The sequence below is a fragment of the Lonchura striata genome, chromosome 1 (genome assembly GCF_050655825.1).
Source record: "Lonchura striata isolate lonStrDom1 chromosome 1, ASM5065582v1, whole genome shotgun sequence".
NCBI classification, from domain to species: Eukaryota; Metazoa; Chordata; class Aves; order Passeriformes; family Estrildidae; genus Lonchura; species Lonchura striata.
Genome location: NC_140703.1, coordinates 62090647 through 62112977, shown reverse-complemented (window position 1 = coordinate 62112977; position 22331 = coordinate 62090647). Strand labels below are relative to the sequence as shown.

Below are 22331 nucleotides of genomic sequence, written 5' to 3'. Positions count from 1 at the left end.
TTCCCATAAATTGCTGTCCCCTGTTCCTCCTTTCTCTGCAACCACAGTAAACCTACATTTCTGCCAGGTCCAAAATACGTGTGGTGACTGCTCTGCCATTTTATCTCCTGCTATTCTGTTCAGCATGTGCTGGACAGAGGGATGAAAGCTGAATCTTTGTTCTCTCTCCTGAAGGGGACTGAAGAGGCAATCATGTCCTTCCTTACCCAGACATCTCTTTCTCTGAAGTTTGCAAAAATCGGTCATCTGTGAGGCTTTCCATCCCACTGCCAAATGTGACTGAGCTAAGTCACTAAAAATTAACAGGGGAACTGCTTGGTGGAGAGAAATCAATCCAATAATTTCTTTCCTCAGTCAGACTAAGGAAGTAAAACTAATTACTGGTGTTATTTTTGATGCAGAATGCTGAGAAGAAAAAGGTCAGAAAATATTCAGGATACAAAACAGTATTGAAAAATTACAATTGACGTCTCCTGAATGAAATACTATATTTAGCTCATGGCACTTCAGAAAAGGGATGAAATAAATAGGTCATATGCAGTGATGAGCTATCAGTTTATAAAACAGTTGTTAGAAATGTATCTGTAAGTATTTTTATATTTATTTGTGTATGTAAGTTGCTTAATATGATATATAATATATATAATTAGGTTGCTTAACATAACATATAATATTTGTAATTTTAAATTAGATATGTTATAAAAATATAAAAAACACAAAAAAAATTAAAAATAGAGTTATAAAAATGGTGTGATTTAGGATTAAAACTCCCTAGAAGTCTCCAGAGGCGTACAAGCGAGGCAGAGGCAAGTCCGTGGCTACACAGCAGGGCACGGCATAGGCCAAAGGAAACTGGGCCACATCTTTTGTCCTTCGCAACCCAGCGATGCCCGGGAAAGCTTGATGTTCCGCGCACAACAAGGGACGGCAGCAAGCGCAGTGCGATGCAATGCTCGGGGTGGCCCGAGGCACCCGGGAGCAAAGGGCGCGGAGCCGGCCGGCCCCCCGGCACCGGCCGGCCCCCCGGCACCGGCCGGCCCCCCGGCACCGGCCGGCCCCCCGGCACCGGCCGGCCCCCCGGCACCCCAAACGCGCGGTTCCTGAGGGCTCCCTCCGCCGCCGCCCCTACAGCCCCCGGCGGGATCGGGATCGGCCCCGCTCCCGGCGGGATCGGCCTCTCTCGGCAGGGATCGCCCTCGGCCCCGCTCCCGGCTCCCCGTGCGGCGCTGGCGGGCCCGGCGGGCTGAGGGGCGGCGGCCGCAGCACCGCCGGTACTGGGGGAAAGGCGAGAGCACGGGCATTGAGATGCTCTTAGGGTACTTAAATAAGTTAGGACTGTGGTCGCAAACCGGCTGTCTGCTCTGCGGAGAAGCCGGAAGAACATCGCAGTATCACATCGCAGGTTTATTTTATGAGATTCTGCAAGAAAGGGTTCTAATTCTCAGTGATTAGCTTTGAGTAACCTGTTCTTGCTATTTAAAAATGAACCAAATGAAATCAATATATCGACCTGCGATCCCACGGGACAGCCTTCAATATTGTCTTGTCTACAAGAACTAAACAGAAAGAAGATAAAACAATACACGTCTTTTTTATCCCTCCAGTTCTTCACTTCGGCCTGAAATGGCCAAGCAAAATTCCCCATCACTAGCTGAAGTTGTAAAACGAGTTGCAGAGCAGCAGCAGTCACAGGTGTCAAACATAGAAAAAAGCAAATCAGTTCTTTTCCAATTGCAGGTAATAAACCTTGTTTAGAGAAGTTTAATCAACTATTTTTCATTAGATAAAGAAGTATTTCCTTGAACAAGAGAAGCTGGTGGTGCTTAATGGACGAGTGCATTCAAGTGTAAGACAGCTATTCTGTATCTGTGTGTGGCATTTAGACCGTGGGTGTGTATTGTTGTTTGTAAGGCCACAACACAGCTAGGTATTCATTACAGCAGGTGAAACGTTGGTTTGTTGCTTGGAAAAAACAAAACAAAAATACTGGTCTGAACACGCAAAGTGAACCCACAACAACTAAATGCAAAGTTAGAGCTTTTTGATTTTTTTTTTTTAAATTGTAATTTCCTAAGAAATTGTGGGGGAAGGATTTTAAAAATTAATATTTTTTTTTCAGATTTTCACCACACTGTATAATTTTTTTTCTTAGCATCTTTTTTGACACAAAATACTTTTTTATTCCCCCTTATGTTTAAAGTGGGAATCTGAAATAGTCATTAAATACTGGTATTATTCAGTATTGTTTTGTAGAACACTGGATAGATGTAGTTTTTGTGAAGACTCTGTGATAATTTCTTTTATCTTTTATCAAACTTTCAATTATTGTTTAACCTTCAAGATTAAATTTCTATTGAGAAACTTATTTTTAAGTCTGAGAAAAGATGATTCCAGTCAACATTTTTGATCATGGAAGAATGCAAGTGGAAATAGTAGAGTTCCAACTATAACATCTGTGCATAGCTCTACAACTGAAATAACTGATATTTGAAATTTTTCACAAAAATAACATTTCTGAAGTAGCAGTGAAATCTTGTATTTTTAGGAATGTCAGTGGACTGGCCACACTTTACAAGAAGCTTCGTCCTGTATCCCAAAATATAGTCTGATGATGCTGCAACAATAATTTGCAATCTTGCAATTTAAAAGCAAGTATCTGTTTTAAAACAGACCCACAGAACTTGAAAGTCCTAGGTAATGACAGGTCCTTTTCCAACCTGGATGATTCTGTCATTTCTTATGATGGTTTGAAGTACTACTTTGTGCTTTTGTTCACTTCTCGTCAGTGAGATGATGTAGATACTTTTTTAGGACTACATACATATTTCTTATGGGGTTGAAAACAGCTGTGATTAATTCAACTCTCAGCTACTACTGTGATGAAGTTAGGATTTTTTCCTCAGTTGAACAGTCTAGTTAAGTTCCATCACCTGACACACTCCTCTATGTGTCTGTAGATTTTCAAAGGATTTTTGGCATCTTTAGTTTTTTTTAGTCTGATTAGGACTTCACCAGCTCTAACCAAACATCATATATATATATATATATATATATATATATATATATATATATATTGCAACTGTAAGGTATTTTAAAAAAAAGTGAGTTCAAAGGTATGTTATTTAATATTTTAGACTCAATCTAAGGGGAGAAGACTAAGATAGTATTCTTACATTGTGCCCTAAGATGATGATTAAGAAATAGAAGTCTAATTATCTTCCATTCAATTCACATTAGACAAGTGAAAAAAAAAAAAAAAAAAGGCTGTTGAATAAATTACAGTGTTTAACTAGATATATCTTCCTCCAAAAAAATTTCTTAAATGAACACTGAAATATTTTACAGGCAAAGTGCCAGGAACTAGACAACGAAATGAATTCTATTCTGTTAGAAACAAAGACAACAGAAAGGGAAATACATCTGCAAGATGATGCTATAGAAGTGACAAAATATCGCTGTGAAAATCTGGAGGCCCAAGTCAGAGCCCTGTATTCTGAAAATTTAAAATTGAGGTGTGAGGCAGAAACAGTACAAGAGGAGTTTGAGATGATACTTGCAAGAAATAATGAATATCGGGGAAAAATAAAGGCTCATAAACATCTTTTTTGGGAGATGGAAAGTAAATTGCCAGTTATGATTGAACTTGCTAAAAAGAAAGCGGTTGTAGAAGAATTAAAGGCAAAGAAAGAGGAGTTAATATGTGATCTCCAGAATCCAGAAGGATCTGTTATGAAACAAGTGCAGGTACTATATTTCCTTTTTGTTTGGGTTTTTTTTTTCTTTTATGTGAAATAATTTTGATACAGTTCATATAATGATTATTTTGTCTAACATGTTTATGGTTCATGAGGGGCTGACTACAAGAGAATATAGGTAATTCATAATGCTGCATTAAGTGGAAAAAAAATTGCTTCAATATGCAGTTAAAAATATCAGCATTGTTATCTGTTTAAGGTTGTAAAAATTGTTTATACCGTGTGTTCAAATGAACTCAAATATGAAAATATTACAGAACTGTAAATTAAACTTTACCATGGGATAACATACATGGACAGTTTTCAGATTCTGTGGAAGATTGTCATATTGTTACATGTTTCAGGTAAGAACACAATAGTCTTTAAACTTTGCTGTCAACAAAATAAATTTGAGCTGTTTGCCAACAGAAGATAGATTAGATGAGATGGTGAAAGAAATGAGAAGAGAGAAAAAACATGTTTGTTATTCTACTGTAACACAGTTGGTTTTACTTGACCCAATTACAATTTTTTACTAATAACAACTACATAGGTATTTTTCACAATGGAATTTTGCCCATATATAGACAAACACAAGTATGAAGTTGAAATGGGATCATGAATTTCAACTTTGATGTAACTTGCATTATTGAAAATTTGATGGTACTCTATTAATGTAAATTGATGAAAATTTGTTTGTACAACAGACCTTTCAATACTGGTAAATAAAGACTAATTAATATAGTATTTTCCTAAAAATATCTCTAAAAAATATTTCATTAAATATTTTTCCATTTTGCAGTTAATTGCACTTTAAATAAAGACCACCAGATTGAGCTCAAAGTACTGTATTGTTGTAGTTCTCATATTTCAGATCAAGAGTATATATTTTTATAGTGTAAAACTATGTGATAAAATATTTAATAGTTAATTTTTAATTACCCATCCTAAATTATTATTTTAATTATTATTAATAGGTTGATTGTGAAAATGTTTATTATAGACCTTTATCTCATCTCTATTAACTGAGACTGTTTAGATTACACAATTTTAATAAGTATGTTAGACAAACTGTGCAACCTTTGAAGGAGTGGACTTCTGTATCTTGACTTACATCTGCAGGAAGAAATCACACTTTTAAAAAGTGAAATCACAACACTGAAAGACTTAATCAATAAAAAAAGAGATCTTCTGGAAGAAGAGAAGAAAAAGCATGCTAAGCTTAGAAAGGAAATTGAGGTGAGTCATTGGAAGAAAATTTAATTGCAGTTCTCCTGATGGAATGTAGATAATGCAAATGAAGTTTGAATTACTTTATACATTGTTCAAGTACATGCAGTAATGGTGCTGTCTTAAATTCTGGGTACTGAAAGTCTTTCTAAAATTCAGAACTTAACTGTGAAGAACATTTTTTTCTGAAATATTTTGAGAAGAATGTCATATGTAAACTTTTGGTGTGATTCCTGGAAAATGCACATTTTAAAATTTCTGTAATACTTCTGAAATACTTTACATTTCACTTCTGCCTTGATTATTCATGACTTGATGACTCATCAGTGGAAGAATCAAATGCACCAGGAATCTCCCTAATTTAAGATGACATTAAATTAGGAATAACACAGCAGCTCCTAATTAGCTGACAAGATAAAATTCTGATCAATAGCTAAAACATTCTCTTTTAAATAATTGAACTATATTTTTTGTTTTCTTCCTTACTAAAATACCCTGTATGATTAGACAATTTTTCATTTGGAAGTTTCATATCATTTATCTTGTCAGTTCAAATAAATGCCACAAAATTTAATGAGCAAAGCTTAATAATATAAAGATTAATTGATTTAAGGTTAGGTCTGTTGCCCATTGTATAATGTAGGAGGAAGAAAGAATAATTTTTTTCATGTGACAGTGAGCAGAGAGAATTTTTAACCTGAAAAGTAAAACACAACTGCTTTAGAATAGGTCTACCATTCCAGTCAGCATTTGAGATTTTTTTTTTATTACCAAGGAAACATCTTAAGAAAATTCTCTAAACCCAAAGTTAAATTAAGTAGCCTAAAAATAATGTTTTGTTCTGTTACCAAAATCAAAATTAAATAGTGAAGGTCAACCATCACCTCTGTTCTTCAGTGTTCTGGATTATATGTTCTTTTTGTCTGAGAAGGAAACAGGTTCAAACCCAAAGCCTTTCAGGGTATTATTTTCTATTAAGAACTCTCCTGCAAATAGTCCAATTTTTAATATAAGAACTGACAGTGGATAGACAGAGACATTTATACCTAGAAGTCCTCAGGACAACTTGGGAAAGGATATTCAAATCAAGCACAAGAATAAAGTGACATACTAGGCACATGGATGAGGTTTTATTGAGCTGCAGTGGTGGAATTCAGCTACAGACTGCTGGCACCTGGTGTAATTGTTTGGAGCATCCAAAGGAAGGCAGCTAAGATGGGCCTTGAGGGGTAGCCATATGAGGAGCCTCTGAGGACTTTACAGGACTGTCAATTCTGCCCTCATTGCAGTTTCAGCTTCCTTGTGAGGGGAAAAGGAGGGGCAGGCACTGATCTCTTCTCTGGGGTGACCAGTGACAGGATCTGCGGGAAGGGAAGTTGTGTCAGCAGGTTCAGGCTGGATATCAGTAAAAGGTTCTTCACCCAGGTGGTGGCTGGGCACTGGAAGAGCCTCCCTAGGGAAGTGGCCATAGCATCAAAACTTGACAAAGTTCAGGAAGCATTTGGACAATTCAGACATATGGTGTGACACTTGGGAATGTCCTGTGCAGGACTAGGAGTTGAACTTGATGGTCCTAATGGGTCCCTTCCAGCTCAGTATATTCTATAACTCTTAAGCCTGTGGACCTTCTCTTACTCTCTTCCCTGAGCGCCAGCCCCATCACCCAATTCTTGAAAATCAGATCCTGTTCCCAGCCATAGACAGGGTTGTCAGCAATAAATCAGGTTGGTTATCTATGTAGGGTCAAGGCTTCAGTCATAAGGATAATTCAAGATATCCACAAATGATAGAAAATTTGTTGTTATGTAAAAGTAATTAAAAAAAACCCCAATCCTGTCTATTCCCCTGCTGTCCTCTTTCCCCAATGCCAGTGTGTGATTGTATTACTCTTGGCAGATACTTACCTATCGTGTCCTTAAATGACCCTGGTGGTGGAGATATCCTGAGTGCCCAGACAATTCTTTTTCTAGTGTTTGACTTTCATGTATGGAAGATCCAATAAAAAACACAATGTTGTCCCTTCCCTGTCTCCAGTAATCATATTAGTGCTCCCTCCCTCAGCAGATATGCCAGACTGTTCCCAATGATGATGCTAGGGACACATTTCTAAAAAAAGCAGATAATATTGATCATAGATGTTTCATTACAATGTAGTCCTAGTGGTGCAGATGCCCCAAGCACTTGTTCAGATGAGTGAATCTGACAGCATCCCTCAAAAAGTTGCAAACAATTATAGTGGAGGGTAAGGTAACATGAAGGCAATGAGGTAACCTGAGGTAACAAGGCATTGTCAATAAGGAAGGCAGTAATTTATAGAACACCAGTGAGGCAGTTTCCTAGTTATTTGTGAAATTTAGGCAGTGAGATTTGCAGGAAATCACCAAGAGTGCTGTGGGTTCTGATGCAGCTGTACATCATCATGTGCATGTGAAATACAGTGTAATAAAGCTTGTGTCTGCTTCAGTAAGCAGACATAAGAGTAATTATACACTACCACTTATATGCCATTTAAACAAGGGTAAGTAAGCCCAAATTTCATTAAGGGAATGCTCATTATTTCTGTTTTTATTGCAGTGAGTGTTTAATTCTTTTAACACTTCAGAATGCAAATTTACTTCTCTACATAAGGCAGCAATAAGGGCAGAATTTACAGTCCTGCATTGCTGCAGTATTACCTAAGAAAAATCTACCATTTAAATGCAGTGCAGCTATAAACATGCTACTACAGTCAGTGAGGTTACCTCATTTGTATTCTCATTTATATACAAACATGCTTGTCAAAGAATGAAAATTTCTTCTTTCTCACCTCTCATTTTGGAACCGCAAATCCTCCACATGCAAAGCCTTGTCAGAAATGTGACATGCTGTTCTTCTGTGGTATTTACTTAGTTAAATTTTAAACCTCTACAGAGTAGATACCCACGCTGAACTCCACACATAAGGTCTTATTATGACAGAGCTTTTCTTTCCTTAATGGAAAGGAAGTGAGGCATGATTCATGTCCTAAACCAGACATCTGAAATAAGTCAGATGAATGCCTGAGGGCCATGCAGGACCAGAGTGGGGCTTCCCCCATTGCTGAGTGGCTGCTTGTAGGAATGCTGAGCAGGTGTGTTTATTGTGCTTGAGGGTCATGAGGTCTGAGGCAGGGCTTCCTCCATCACTGAGTAGTGCGCTGATTAAATGAAGCCTCTAGGGATTGTGGTGAATAGGAGCCGCCTACCAGGGGTGTGATATGTCTCTGAAGGTGCAGCACGGCAGTTTTCAAGGCAGTTTTTGCACAGGATTATGGGTTTTCTTGCTAAGTACGGTTTACTGTGCATTGTTTGCAGTATTTCTGTTGTTTGGTAGGTTTTAGGATTTCTGGTAGTAATGGTTTTTATGTAGTTGAAAGCTATAGTTAGTATGAATGTATGTAATCAAATGGAATCCTGCAAAAAGGAAGTGTCTGTCCAGACCCATTCCTGTGTGGACTGTTTGAGTTTATCAGTGGTTTTAGGGGGTGTTGTGGAGGAAACCTGCCTGTGGTGTGAACAGATGAATGATCTCCTTTCACTGGTGGCTGAGTTTAGGAAGTTGAAAGACTAAGAAGTATCATGAACAGTGAAAGGGAAATTGATTGGCAGAGTTCAGCCCTTCCATCCCTGAGGGAGGCCCACCCCCACCGAGAGTCAGAGGACTCCTATGCCTCTCACTGTCAGACAATAGAAGGACACCTGGTGGATGAAGGGTACCTACTTGAGGAGGCAGTAATCCTCCCAACCTCCACTCCCTAGCCAGGTGCCATGTCAGAATAAGTATGAACCCCTGGATCTAGAGAGTCAGCCAGATGATTTAGAAGAAAATTATCTGCATAGTGAGCCTCCCAATTATGATTCATCTGTGGGAAGGATTACCACCTCTAACATCAAAAAGGAAAGAAGGGTAATCATGGTGGGTGATTCCCTTCTGAGGGGAACAGAGGGCTCCATATGTTGACTGGTCCCACCCCACAAAGAGGTCTGCTGCCTCCGTAAGGCCTGGGTATGGGATATTACTGAGAGACTTTCTGGCATGATTCAGCTCTCTGATTATTACCCACTGCTGATACTCCAGGCTGCAGTGGTGAGATTGAAAAGAGGAGTATCAGGGCAATTAAAAGGGAATTTATGGCACTAGCTCAAGTAATTGATAGGACAGGGGTACAGGTAGTCTTTTCCTTGGTCCCTTTGGTGGCTGAGAAAAATGGTGGAAGGAATAGGAGAGCTCACATGATCAATAAGTGGCTCAAGAGTTGGTGTCACTGACAGAATTTTGGATTCTTTGATCATGGGGCAACTTTTATGGCACCTGGCCTACTGGAACTAGATGGGCACTATCTTTCTATTAAGGGTAGAAGATGTTTACCTTATGAACTGGCAGAATTTGTTGAGAGGGTTTTAAACTAGGTTTGAAGGAGGAAGGGGATGCATCTGGGCTGTCTGGAAGCAGGCCCAAGGGTGGTAAGCCTGAGATAGGAGTGGAATCAATAGCCCAGCTGAGGTGCATGTATACCAATGCAAGCAGCATGTGTAACAAACAAGAGCTGGAGGCCATGGTGCAGCAGCAGAGCTATGATGTAATTGCCATCATGGAAATGTGGTGGGATACTCATATGGCTGGAGCGCTGCACTGGATGGCTACAAGCATTTCAGGAGAGACAGGAAAGGGAGAAGAGGTGGAGGGGTGGCCCTTTATATTAGGGAGGCTTTGGATGCCATAGGTATTAATGATGAAGTTCAATGCCTACAGGTAAGAACTAGGGGAAGGCGAACAAGGCTGACATCCTACTGGGAATCTGTTATTTTCCACCCAACCAGGATGAAGTGGTGGACAACTCATTCTATAAGTGGCTAGATACTGTTTCAGGATCATCAACCCTTGTTCTTGTAGGTGATTTCAACCTGATGGACATTGCTAGGATCTTAATACAGCTGAAAAAAGACAGTCTAGGAAATTTTTTAGAGTCTGTGGAGGATAGCTTTTTATTGCAGCTGGTGGGTGAGCCCACCAGGGGAGGGACTACGCTAGATCTGTTATTTGCAAATAGAAATAGGTTGGTAGGAAATGTGGTGGTTGGAGGCTGCTTGAGACATAGTGATCATGAAATTATAAAATTCTTAATGTTTGGTGAAATCAGGAGGAACATTAATAAGACTTTGGCCTATTCAGGAGACTTATTCAGAGAGTGCGTTGGGAAGCACTCCTTAAAAACAAAGGAGTTCAGGAAGGGTGGGCGTGCTTCAAAATGGAGATCTTGAAGGCACAGGAACAGGACTGTCCCTGAGTGCCAAAAGATGAGTTGATGAGGCAAACATCCAGCCTGGATGGGCAAGGAGGTTTTGGAGGAATTTAGGAATTAAAAAAGTATGTATTATCTTTGGAAGTATGGTCAGGTCTCTTAGGAAGTATTTAGAAAGGCTGCTAGAGTATGTAGGAAAAAAATTAGGGAGGCCAAAGCTCAGTTTGAACTTAGAATGGAGACTTTTGTAAATGATAATAAAAAATGTTTTTATAAATATATTAATGTAAAAGGAAGAGTAAGACTAATCTTTATTCTTTATTAGATGCAGAAGGGAACTTAGTAACTGCAGATGAGGAGAAGACAGAAGTGCTTAAAGCCTTCTTTGTCTCAGTTCTTAGTGGGAAGGTGACTTGCCTTCAGGACAACTGTCCTCTTGGGTAGGTTGATGGTACTGGGGGGCAGAATGGTTCCCCCATTATCCAAGAAGAGGCAGTCAGAGAACTGCTGGGATACTTGGATATTCATAAATCCATGGGACCAGATGGGATCCATCGCAGGGTGATGAGGGAGCTGGCAGATGAGCTTATGAAGCCACTCTCCATCATTTACCAATAGTCCTGTCTCTCTGGTTAGGTTCCAAATGACTAGAAGCTGGCCAATGTGATGCCCATTCATAAAAAGGGTGAGAAGGAGGATCCTGTTAATTATAGGTCAGTTAGCCTGACCTCAGTACCCGGTAAGGTTATGGAACAGTTCATACTGAGTGCTATCATAGAACACTTACAGGATGGCCGGGCTATCAGACTCAGCCAGCATGGGTTTAGGAGGGCTAGGTCATGTTTGACCAACCTGATCTTCTTTTATGACCAAATGACCTGCCTGGTGGATACAGGAAAGACTGTGGATGTGTACCTGGACTTCAGCAAGGCCTTTTACACTGTCTCCCAAAGCACACTCCTTGAAAAGCTGGCAGCCCATGCCTTCGACAGAAGCACTCTGTGCTGGGTTAGGAACTATCTGGACGGCCAGGCCCAGAGAGTGGTGGTGAGTGGTGCTGCATCCAGCTGGGGCCAGTCACCAGTGGTGTCCCTCAGGGGTCTGTGCTGGGGCCAGTTCTGTTTAATATCTTTATTGATAACATGGATGAGGGGATGGAGTCTTTCATTAGTAAGTTTGTGGATGACACTAAGCTGGGATCATGTGCAGATCTGTTGGAGGGTAGGAGGGTTTTGCAGAGAGACTTGGAACAGTTGAATGGATGGCCAGAGTCTAACAGGATGAAGTTTAATAAATCCAAGTGCTGAGTCCTGCATTTTGGCCTCAATAACCCCCTGCAGCGTTATAGGCTGGGGATGGTATGGCTGGACAGTACCCAGACAGAAAGGGACCTGGGGGTGCTGGTCTACAGCTAGCTGAACATGAGCCAGCAGTGTGCTCTGGTGGCCAAGAAGGCCAGTGGCATCCTGGCCTGTATCAGGAATGGTGTGGCCAGCAGGAGCAGGGAGGTCATTCTCCCCCTGCACTCAGCACTGGTGAGGCCCCACCTTGAGTGCTGTGTCCAGTTCTGGGCCCCTCAGTTTGGGAAGGATGTTGAGACACTTGGGCATGTCCAGAGGAAGGCAATGAGGCTGGTGAGGGGCTTGGAACACAAGCCCTGTGAGGAATGACTAAGGGAGCTGGGGGTGTTTGCCTGGAGAAAAGGAAACTCAGGAGTGACCTTATCACTCTCTACAACTCCCTGAAAGATTATTTTAGTCAGGTGGGGGTTGATCTCTTTCCTCAGGCAGCAACTGACATAACAAGAGGACACCATCTCAAGCTGTGTCAAGGGAAATATAGGTTGGATATTAGGAAAATGTTTTTCACAGAAAGTCATAAGTTTCTGGAATGGCCTGCCTGGGGAGGTGGTGGAGTCACCATCTTTGGATGTGTTTTAAAAAAGACTGGATGTGGCACTCAGTGCTATGGTTTAGTTGAAGTGTTGGGGTGTGGGTTGGACTCGATGATCTTGAAGGTCTCTTCCAACCTAGTAATTCTGTGAATGGCTTCCTAGATGTCTCTGTCTCTTCAGTAGCTAAATATAAATGTGGAATAATTTGGCCAAATGTCAGAATATATACTTGGACAGAATTAGGTGAGCTGAGCTCACCTCTGTAGTTCTACTGGAATTAAATGTTTGTTTTTCCTTTTTTTAGGTGCAGAATAAGAGATATGATGCTATATTAAAACGTCTGCATTGCCAACTGAACAAAGTCCAGTCAAATAAAAGACAATGGCACTGGAACATTCAGCAGTTGGAGAAGAAGGCTGCAGAACTAAGAAAGTGTCTTGGAGTAGCAGAGTTACAAAACATCATGTAATAAACTTAACAAAGATAGAATGTACATAATCTTTTCCAGGCAGGGGAGTTTTTTCTGGAAATGCTACAAATCTTAAATAGCCTGATAACTGGCCTCAGTGATTTCTTTATTTTTAATGGTTTTGTCTTTAATTTTGTGGCCTAAACTAATAGCCACAATAATGAAGCGGCTGTTCAGAAATAACTTAGCTGTTCAGGAAGAAAGTTACTGTCACTTTGAGGTGTTTTCAAAATATGTTTTATCTAAAAAGTTATTTGAAAGTCAACCAAACAAGATTTGGGAAGTTTGTTCATATTTCATTTGGTCTCCTATAGAGAAATTGATATTGGTATCTATCTGCACTCCTAAGACACCAAAGTTCTTTTGTCCTTTATCCATATCTTTTTATTGCAACTTGCTAAGGAACTCTGAAAGCTTTGATAGACTGTATTTTGCTCTGCAGTCTGCCAGGATGTCTTAGCATGGGGGCCAAAGGCTGTCCAGGTGTAAAAGGCTTTGGAAAAAGTACACTCATAACTGGACTTCAAATAATCTGACTTCAACTGGTCTAATAGATGTTAGCAAAGAGGAGGGAGTACCAGATCTGGACAGCTTGTAAAATAGAACAACTCACCCTCAAGAAACAGGAATACATTACAGATTGATGATAGAGGAATTTAACTAATATCAGCCATCTAACATCTTAGTGCTTAATGGTCTAAGATGACTCAACATAAATGACAATGTATTAAAAATTCTTGTTAAAACAGTAGTGAACAGCAGCCATTTTCCTTTACTTTCTTTTTATTTTTATATTGCTTGGGGGGATTTGAAGAGTTTACGATACTTTCTCTACTCTTACACTTAAGGCAGGACATAACTTGTAATGTTTATCTGTTCTATAGAAGTAGCTTTTTATTTAAGGTGTTGTCTTGAATAATTTAGATTTACCTTTACCCATGAATATAAAATGAAGACTTGACTATTTACTGTAAAAAATGTTAAACTGCTTATATATTGTTATCTTAGAGTACCATTATTACCTTCATATATTAATGTATATTTACATTACCCTTAATATGTTATTTCACTTAATATAAAGTTATTTTAAGCAATATCCTGATTCATTAAGATTCTCTCTCAACGTTGTTAGTCTCTCAAGACTTTTTTGCTCAGTCTTTTTCCTTTGCAGTAGTATGAACCAGGCTGCTTTAATTACAGTAATAAAGTAGAAATAAAAGCCCTAATATCATAATCTATAGTAACAATATGTCCTGAATATTGATTCTTACTGTGTATGTAGCATGAAACTGTAACATTACAATTGTTTATCCCAGCACAGAGCAAAATAGCATCCATTTTATGCATGTGTGTTTTCTAGAAAGTGTCCAGATCTGAAAAGTTGGAGAATTTACTGTGTTATTGTTAATTTCAGCAGTTAACTGCTCTTCTTTTATTTTGCATGATTCCTAGTTTCAGTTTATTCATCTATCAAATGAAATGAGTGTACTTTATATCAAGTACAATGATATAAGTAAAAATAGTGATGTGCTGTCTTCTTGATGGGTTAAATAGTTCAAGCCTTCTAAAGCTATTGATTATCAGACCTGACTAACAGCTTTAGCTTAATGTATCCCCCACAAAGTGCTAGAATATCCAACATTCTCAGGGTCATAAGACGATGTACCCTTAAGTATGCCTTTTACCACTGATATTGTCTTGTTTTTAGTTTCTCATTAGTTCTGCTAGAGAACAATTAAAAATATCAAAATCTGTTTTGTATCTTACTTCAGCTAAGTTCACTTTGACATCTGTTACCATAGTCTAATATCACAGTTTAACCTTGCAGTTATTATGAGTTGAAAACAACTATAGCAAACAATCCAGACTTTCTTATGTAAGAACAATATCACACCTTTGTTTTTCTTTCTGACCAGTGAATTACCTGGGAATTAGGATGGTTTCGGCGTTATCAACACATGTACAGAATGACTCACTAATCTCAAATAAAGACCTTGGACTTACATCTTCCTTGTTCTTTTCATAAATTTCAGTAATTTCTGGTATCTCAAATTACTTCTATGGTTCTTCATACATGTTTTGAAATTGTTTAATATAAATGCACAGGGGTGCATGCAAGGGCTGTGTATAGTACTCCTTTTGCTGCTACATGTGGAGGAAATATTCCCTTCTATACAAGCACCTTCCTATCATCCAAGGTCTAAGTTGTCTTATACTCCTTCCTCTTTGCAAGAGAGCCCATGTCTTTTTCCTACTGTGACCCTTGACCCCTTCATGGGATCTCGGCTACTAAAGGTGTATTCCTCCTTTTTCTTCAGTGTAAAACTTGCATTTTCAGTATACACCCTTGAACTGTAGCTACATTTTGTGGCAATAAGACTGACAAGCCAAGGCATACTTTAACTTTCAAAGCTTGCTCCATTAGTATGAGGGCACAGCTAAACCATGCAACAGCTCCTTTCTGGCCTGCATAGATGGGTTTCTTGGTAAAATCAGGATGTGAATTGGAAGGAATTACAAATGGCCAACATATTTTTTTGCTACTGAGTTCAGTTATTACCAATGAATCCCCAGTAGTTACTAGAGTATTTGAGACACAACTTAGTCCATCTAAATATATATATTGAAAAAACAAGTTTTATTACACTATGCATACACTGATTGTTGTTGTCATCCCACATCAGTGTCCTAGTTAAATGCCACAGTTATAATCTCTCATCCCAAACAGATACATCATTTTTGTGTTTAACTCAACTGCCTTAAAACATGAGTTGATTCATTTTTAATTTTGGAAGCTTTGTCCTCGGTTTCCAACAGACTTCTACTTTAGCCAGTGACTACACCTGAAATCTGTATTCAGTGCTAAACACCACATTTTAGAGGATCAAACACATTTTGCAACTTGCATTAAACATAATTTTATATAGCAAAGTACTTAAAGTACTTACATATTTTCTCAGGTGCAGCATCTCAAATTTAACATTCAGAAAATAAATATAAGGAAGGTATAAACATTTTAGTAGGGAATTACAGTTAATTGGGTGAAAACCTCATCTGGAGAGAAAAAAAAAGTCAGCTGAAACAAGGAAATATAAACTACTGCCTTCTCTAAACTATTGGCATTCTGTACAACAAATGAAAAAAAAAAAAAAGAAGTTATGTAGCTTTTTATAACAATGTCTAGTTTCAACAAATCCTAGCATGTGGCATATTTTTCTTGGTACAACATTGAACTGTAGCAGTTTGATTTCAGGGCATTTTTCCACCCTTAGCAAGCAAGCACAGACAATAGGAAAATGGTTTATTATTTTTGGGAAATATCTTAGTGAATGAACTTTGTATTCTTATTACATTAAGTTCTCACATGAAGCTCCTGTTGGAAGACTGTGCTGCCAAATCCATATCAGTAGTTTCTGAGAATGGGTGTGGGGCTAAGGGAAGCATTTCAGGCTTCAATGCTCTGCAGAGAATGGCAAGAAGAGTGATTGCCCACTCTGAACAGCAAAACAGCAATGAGCAGTGGGCATGTAAATAACTAAGTGTGGGAAAACTTACCAACCAACGAGTCCTATGCACCACCTAGGAAAACTTTAAAGCACAGGAAACTGGATTTATTCCAAAAATACAATGTCAATGACTAGGAGAATACTGGGGGAATTCCACACTTGATAGGGAAAATATACAACTGTTGAATCACCCATGACTTGCAGCAAATGCTGTATGATAAAAGGAGGTATTTCCCCGTGCTGTAAGCCACTGCTCCACAGGAAACTCCTTCGTATTACTCAACAATCTCAGGTGCTGGAAGCAGAAGAAATGTGTCAGATAATGCTGACAAGCCTGCTAAAGTCACTGCTCTCATCAAGGCTGCAGATAAACAACATAAAGAAAGATCAACAGAACAACAGAGGAGCTTGGGGTGCTGTGCTGTGCTGCTTTGCGTCTCTAATAGTTTGCTTTGTCCCTCGGGAGAGTCACTTGCAGAGCTGTGTGCATGAGTGTGACAGGAGGTAGTGCACTGTATTCTGCCATAGATCTTACATGATGCTTTCGAGAAGAGGAATCATGACCACATCATGCATTGATAGTATATCATGCTGCTGAGGGTGGGAAAAAAACCAAATTTCAGAACTCTTAACTGATTTTCTGAAATGCATCAGTGTATTCTTACCAAAGTAATTATTAGATCCTTTGTTAAAATGCAGCTGTTGCGTGTAACTCGGGGTCATGTGGAGGCAGTGGCTTTTTGGGGAAGGCACTTGCACAGGTTGACTATAGAGGTGGTGAATGCCCCATCCCTGAAATCTTTCAAGGGCAGGTTGGACTGGGCTTAGAGCAACCTGGTCTAGTTGAAGATGTCCCTGCTCATTCCAGGGGTTTTGGACTAGATGGGCTTTAAAAATCCCTTCTAAGCCAAAGCAGTCTATGTTTCTGTGAAAGCAAACTGAAGAGACAGCTTTACCATGTCACTAAATATAATTCTGGTTGAAAATGGTTGCTACAATAATGAGCAAAGGACATTGCTCTGTGTTGAACAGGGATTTCTCCTGTGAGGAAATCATGAGGTTTTTTTACCTTTTTCAGTAGCTTTTTAATTTAAAGTAGTTCAATATTGGTACAGAATTCAGTAAAATTAAATCTTTCCAAGAGCTGCAAACTCCTTAATCCCTCATTTTATTATAAATACTATATACCATATATTCAACACTTATTGACTGTCACGTAAAAGCGTCGATGTTTTTCTCTCATCTGCACGTTGTATTAATTAGGACAATCTATCACTTGCAGTGATTTCAGTAAGGTTTGAGCTGACTTTTCGGCATTTGAAAAGCAGCTGCTGCTTCCCCGCACTGGCGCTGAAGTCCAATAGTTCCCTCCAGTGGTGAAACATCTTCTTACATGGTAAAGGCGCCTTTCATTCTCAGCTTTTGAAGGTCAATCCTTATCGCGAGAAGCGTTAACATTCCAACAGAACATGATGTATAATCCTAAATGCTATTTTTTTCCCTAAAAGTGCAGGATGAAAAGGAGATACTGCGTTATCCAAATTTTACAACAACTGGAGGATTCAATGTATTGTCTTAATTTTTGATCTGCTTTTAAATCTCAGACCTTATATTTTAATTTTAGTTATAATGCAAAGTCCGCTAAAAATAGAAGGAATGCACATTTTTTCTTATAAAATATTGAAAAATATTTGGTTTTGTCTGCTACAAATTTTTCCTTAGGTCGGTGTCTTCTTAGTAAGAATTATTCTGTTTAAAATCCTTGTCTCCCCCCTCTTTGATAAAGAATATATTTCAGAATTATCAGACTCACAGCTGACTAAAACTGATAAAAGTTGATAGTTACAGATTTACAACATATAAACCTGTGTTTTCAGGCTTCTTAAATAACTCTGCCTGGACTGAATCTTTTGGTCTGGAACTGCAGTTCTGTCTCAAGGTCAGTGTTCTGGAAAGCTGAAACATAAGGTATGAATGTCAATGCTTGAGGCTCCAAAAATACTTGACAAGAGAAAGGCATCCTGCAGCTGATTCAGCTCTTGCATGCCTTATGGCAGAGTCTGTCTTTTCCCAGACACTTCAAAGGAATCCTAGCACAACTATCCTTAAGTTAAAAGACTCAATTAAATACGTATTTCATGTGATAGAAGCCCAGGAACAGTACAGGCGGTCTGTTGTTTACACATATTTAAAGATTTATTTTATGGCTGCATGCTGTGGAGAAAACGACAGCTTTGGTGGGGAATTTTAAGGGGAGAAGGAGGACAGTTTCAGGATAACCATCATGTAATGACTGATGTTTAGATTTTTTCTCTTTTTGAGTATTGGCACAGAATTCTAATCTATTGAATCCTGACTTTATAACATTACTATAAAATGTACGCTAATAGACTAGTGGCCTTCTCAATTCCCTTGGATAAAAGCTATCTGAGGCTCGTGATTAAAATTTTATCCTCAGGCTTTGTCACATCTGTCATATTTACTAAAGGAGTGGAATGCCCTGCTTCAGGTGCAGTACTAATACATTATCTACCTTTTCATGCATCTATACTGCAATTATTACCATGTCTCAAATTATGAGTTCATGCTGTTGCTAAGACTTCTTTAATTGCTAGTGCATTTATTTTGGGTTTACTGGTGCAGCTAGGAAGGCAAGCAGAGGAGAGCTTGATTATCTCAAGTTTTTTCCAGTTATATCTGGTTCTTCCTTTTTAGTCATGGAAGGAAAGAAACACTTATAGGGATGCTTCATCTGAATTGCTTTACATAGTTGCTTTAGGATGATAGGAATTGTTCCCTAAAAAGTCCCTCTTAGTTGACTGTAAAGGAGTGAGGGAGTGAAGTATCACTAGTTCTGATGTAAATAACTATTCTGGTATCTAAAGTAAGGTAAGATGCATCCAAGCATTAAATTCTTAAGCCATCACAGCCATGTTAGTAAGGGCTCTTTATTGTCTTATTGCTGGCCATATATTTTCCTTTGTATTTCTAGCTGTCCCTATTGATTTCTTGGACTGCAAGCTTCTCATTAAAATATTATGTTCAATAATGTAACAATTTGATGTCCTGTTTTCCTGAGTGTTACAATGGGGAGCAGTGGGAGGCTGCCTTTAACAGTCATTTCCATTTGCAGTGAACCAGAGTAGGCTTTTCACTAAAGGTTTTTGCTTTCATGGTGGAGTACTCTCCTTTTTAGCATCTTTTCATATCATAGAACTCCCATTTTTCTTTTGCTTTTCTTTCTATCTGCTTTTCTTCAGACTCAGAATTTTCACCAGCTATAGAAAAATAGCCATTTTGTATCATCGGCCAATGTTCAGGGGAATCACCTTGCCTGTCTTGGACATCTATTTAGAATTTAGTAATTCATATTGTGGTGGTGCCTTGGTCTTTGCATTGACTATGGAGGGGATCTGGATGGGAAGAAATCTACCTCTTGGATAGCTAACATGAGATGAGACTTCCTAGGGCTTTAAGATGGGTGATATGTTGCCTTCTAGCATTTTGGCCCTGTTGCCTGAAGAAAGAGTCCAGGGCAAATAGTTCTAAATTCATGGTATATGATTAAAATTACATGACATAAATCCCATCTATTATCTCCAGTTATCCCTGACTGACTCCAGGCCAGGAATTAATGGAGCTCTATCCATCATAGTGAGACCATAATTGAGTTACTCTGCACTGAGAGCAATAATACTTTCTGTGTTAAAGGATAGCAAGGAATAATTTTAGAAACTCTAATGAGTTGTGTGACCTCCATGCTACATTGCTGAAATTGAATTCTCCCAAGACAATTGCTCCCCTCCAGTCTGCCTCTCACTGCAGACAAGTCATAAGAAATAATACAGCTATGGTTTCATGGTCTATAAAGAATTTCCCTCTGTCCCACTCTGCTGTATTCTCTTCTTGTCTTCTATGTTTTAACACATTTACAATTAGTTTCTGAATTATCAGGATATACAGACAGGTTAGCAGTATCTTTGTAATACTACTACTGTAGCATTCACTACTTCACCTCTTGCCCTAAACAAATTTTATCTAAAGGTCTTTAGCATTCCAGTCATGTGAACTGTCTCGCCAGTTGTTATTAATACTTGCATCAGTGAAAATTTCCACCTGGAATTTCTTTGCCACCTGGACTTTTAAAATTAGTTTGTAATGAACAGAAAAACTTTGATTGCAAACTTCGGTGATTGCAAACAAAGTAATAAACTTTGACAAGTATAGCAGAGGAATGTGACTGGAGATAGACACAGGCTGCAATGAGTAGAAGTGATAGAAATTGGGGAGGGGAAAACAGTAGTTCATAGGCCTGTGTCCATTTTATACTACAGAGCCTGTAGTGGAACATGAGGTTCCTAAGTCTGAAAAATCCTCAATGGTCAACTGATAAGCTTGTTTTGCTCCAGCTGCTGGAGAACAGTAGCAGTCCGTATTACTGGCAAGGTCTGTTAACTCATGTGGCAGGGGCCCATGCAAAAGATCTGAAGGATCTGTTGTTTACTCTGCAAATGTCAGAAAAATCTCACAAGGTTACTCTTTTTTTTTTTTTTTTTTTTTTTTTTTTTTTTTAACAGGCTCTTGAACTAAGCTATTTGTTTGATGCTCAGTTTTCCATGGAACTTCTTTCTCTTCTTCATGGCGCCTCGAGTGCTTCCTCACAGGGTGCAGTAGCTGCTTAAATTCTTTAAGGCAGTATGTAAAGTAGCTGGAGAGGTAGCACCTAGATCCCATTGCAGTTCAGCACTGCAACTACTCCTTCACCCTGTGATCAAATGGCTCAAGTGTGTTCAGCACCATGGCACCCCTTTTTTTTGCTGTCTTCTGCATTAGAAAATAAATGTCTTGAAAGTCCTAAATGAAAGAGAGTTTTCTTATTAATATTCTGTGTTATGCTGCAGACTCTCTAAGGTATTCTGTTATTCTGCAACGGTGTATAGAAGTTCCTAAACCACCAATACCCTTAAGATCTGGTTTTACATTCATTTGAGAATTTGAGTTTTGGTGAACTACCCATAATAACAGCAGAGTTCTGTGGCTGAACTTGGAATCCTACCCAGAGTGAGGTTTCTCACAGAAGCATGAGAAGAAATTCATCCTAGTGCAGTTATGTAATTCCCTGGTCTGCTTCTGAGGAAACCTGTGTGCAGAAAAGATTTTATTTTCTAGATAGGAAAAAACATTTTTCAACGGGTTGTTTGCATTACTATACACAACTCCTCCCTGAATTGCTGAAAAATGTTGTTTCTATGGCCATGCCCACTTTAATGAACTTCTCCTTTATAATTATTCAATTATTCATTCTGCTGCTCAGGAAAACCGGCATAACAATGATTTAACACAGCACTGCAGCAATTAGCACTCACAAAACAACAAAGAAACACCTTACTACTCAAAAGGGGATCAAAGTGTGAAATCACAAGTAACTCATTACAAAAGTAAATCATTACAAAAACACCATTTCAATTCTTAATAGCAATCACAGTCTTTTGGTGGATTTGACTCCTTTCCTTCAATACTTAAAAAGAAGCTGAAAAGGATGCTTATTCCATTTTAAGAAATTTAATAATTAAGAATTTCAAAGCTTTCCTGGTTTCCTGTTGAAAAGTAGGATCTAATAGATCAGTTGCTGAATCACTGCAGCTTTTATGTAGTCTAAACCCTCTCACTTCAGTAAGTTGGAGTCTGGAGTGGAAAAAGGAACCATACGTTGGCAGTTACACCTGTAGGGTGTTTATCTGTCACTTTGAAAACTTAATCTAACTCACTTTGCCTTCATATTGCCCAAGCAGCTGCAGATGGCTTTCTTTCCATTTGAATGGCTTTAAATTCTCTGCTTCTCTCCTAATTACCTGTTTGCTTTATTTTGCTTTTGTCTTCATGATACATTTTATTACTAGATGATGGTAGAAGGAATTTTGACCAATTTTTATGTTATTGGCACCAGAGACATTCCTAAACATGCTTACTTAGACCTTTGAGAGTGCTAATTTTCTCATATAAAGGGAATGTTAAACTTCAGTGTCCTTCCCAAATATTTTAATTTTCTGATAAGATTTAGTATAGTTTTATTTGCTTTTAATACTTGCATGTGGAAAATAATGTACATTTGGAAACAAACAATACAAAATCTGTCACAAAAGAGTAGCTGATCAGAGAAACAGCAATGCAACATTGTTTTTAGAAGTAATGAAACATAAGAAGAGCTGACATATTGTTATGCTAACATTTTTAATTA

At 38.6% G+C, this 22331-nt stretch overlaps 1 protein-coding gene across 3 annotated transcripts; it reads left to right on the top strand.

Moving 5' to 3' along the window:
- The first annotated feature begins 1250 nt into the window (after nt 1-1250).
- On the top strand, nt 1251-13433 carry CCDC122 (coiled-coil domain containing 122). 3 transcript variants are annotated; one of them, XM_021530906.4, is made up of 4 exons: nt 1251-1737; nt 3346-3744; nt 4857-4973; nt 12423-13433. In XM_021530906.4, exons 1-4 carry the CDS (start codon nt 1624-1626, stop codon nt 12585-12587), a joined length of 795 nt encoding a protein of 264 aa, XP_021386581.3. In that variant the 5' UTR covers nt 1251-1623; the 3' UTR covers nt 12588-13433. The 3 variants fall into 3 exon arrangements, 1 of the variants encoding a protein (XP_021386581.3); XR_014954530.1 differs by lacking the exons at nt 1251-1737; nt 3346-3744; nt 4857-4973 and adding an exon at nt 4996-8269 and having other exon boundaries at nt 12423-12590; XR_014954529.1 differs by lacking the exons at nt 1251-1737; nt 3346-3744; nt 4857-4973 and adding an exon at nt 4996-8311 and having other exon boundaries at nt 12423-12590.
- The last annotated feature ends 8898 nt before the right edge of the window (nt 13434-22331 follow it).

What these genes read in the sequence shown, in the direction of transcription:
- CCDC122 (XM_021530906.4), top strand. Translation starts at nt 1,624, where the DNA reads ATGGCCAAGCAAAATTCCCCATCACTAGCTGAAGTTGTAAAACGAGTT. An exon ending in CAGTTCTTTTCCAATTGCAG is followed by an intron (nt 1,738 to 3,345) that starts GTAATAAACCTT and finishes AATATTTTACAG; the next exon opens with GCAAAGTGCCAGGAACTAGA. An exon ending in AGCTTAGAAAGGAAATTGAG is followed by an intron (nt 4,974 to 12,422) that starts GTGAGTCATTGG and finishes TCCTTTTTTTAG; the next exon opens with GTGCAGAATAAGAGATATGA.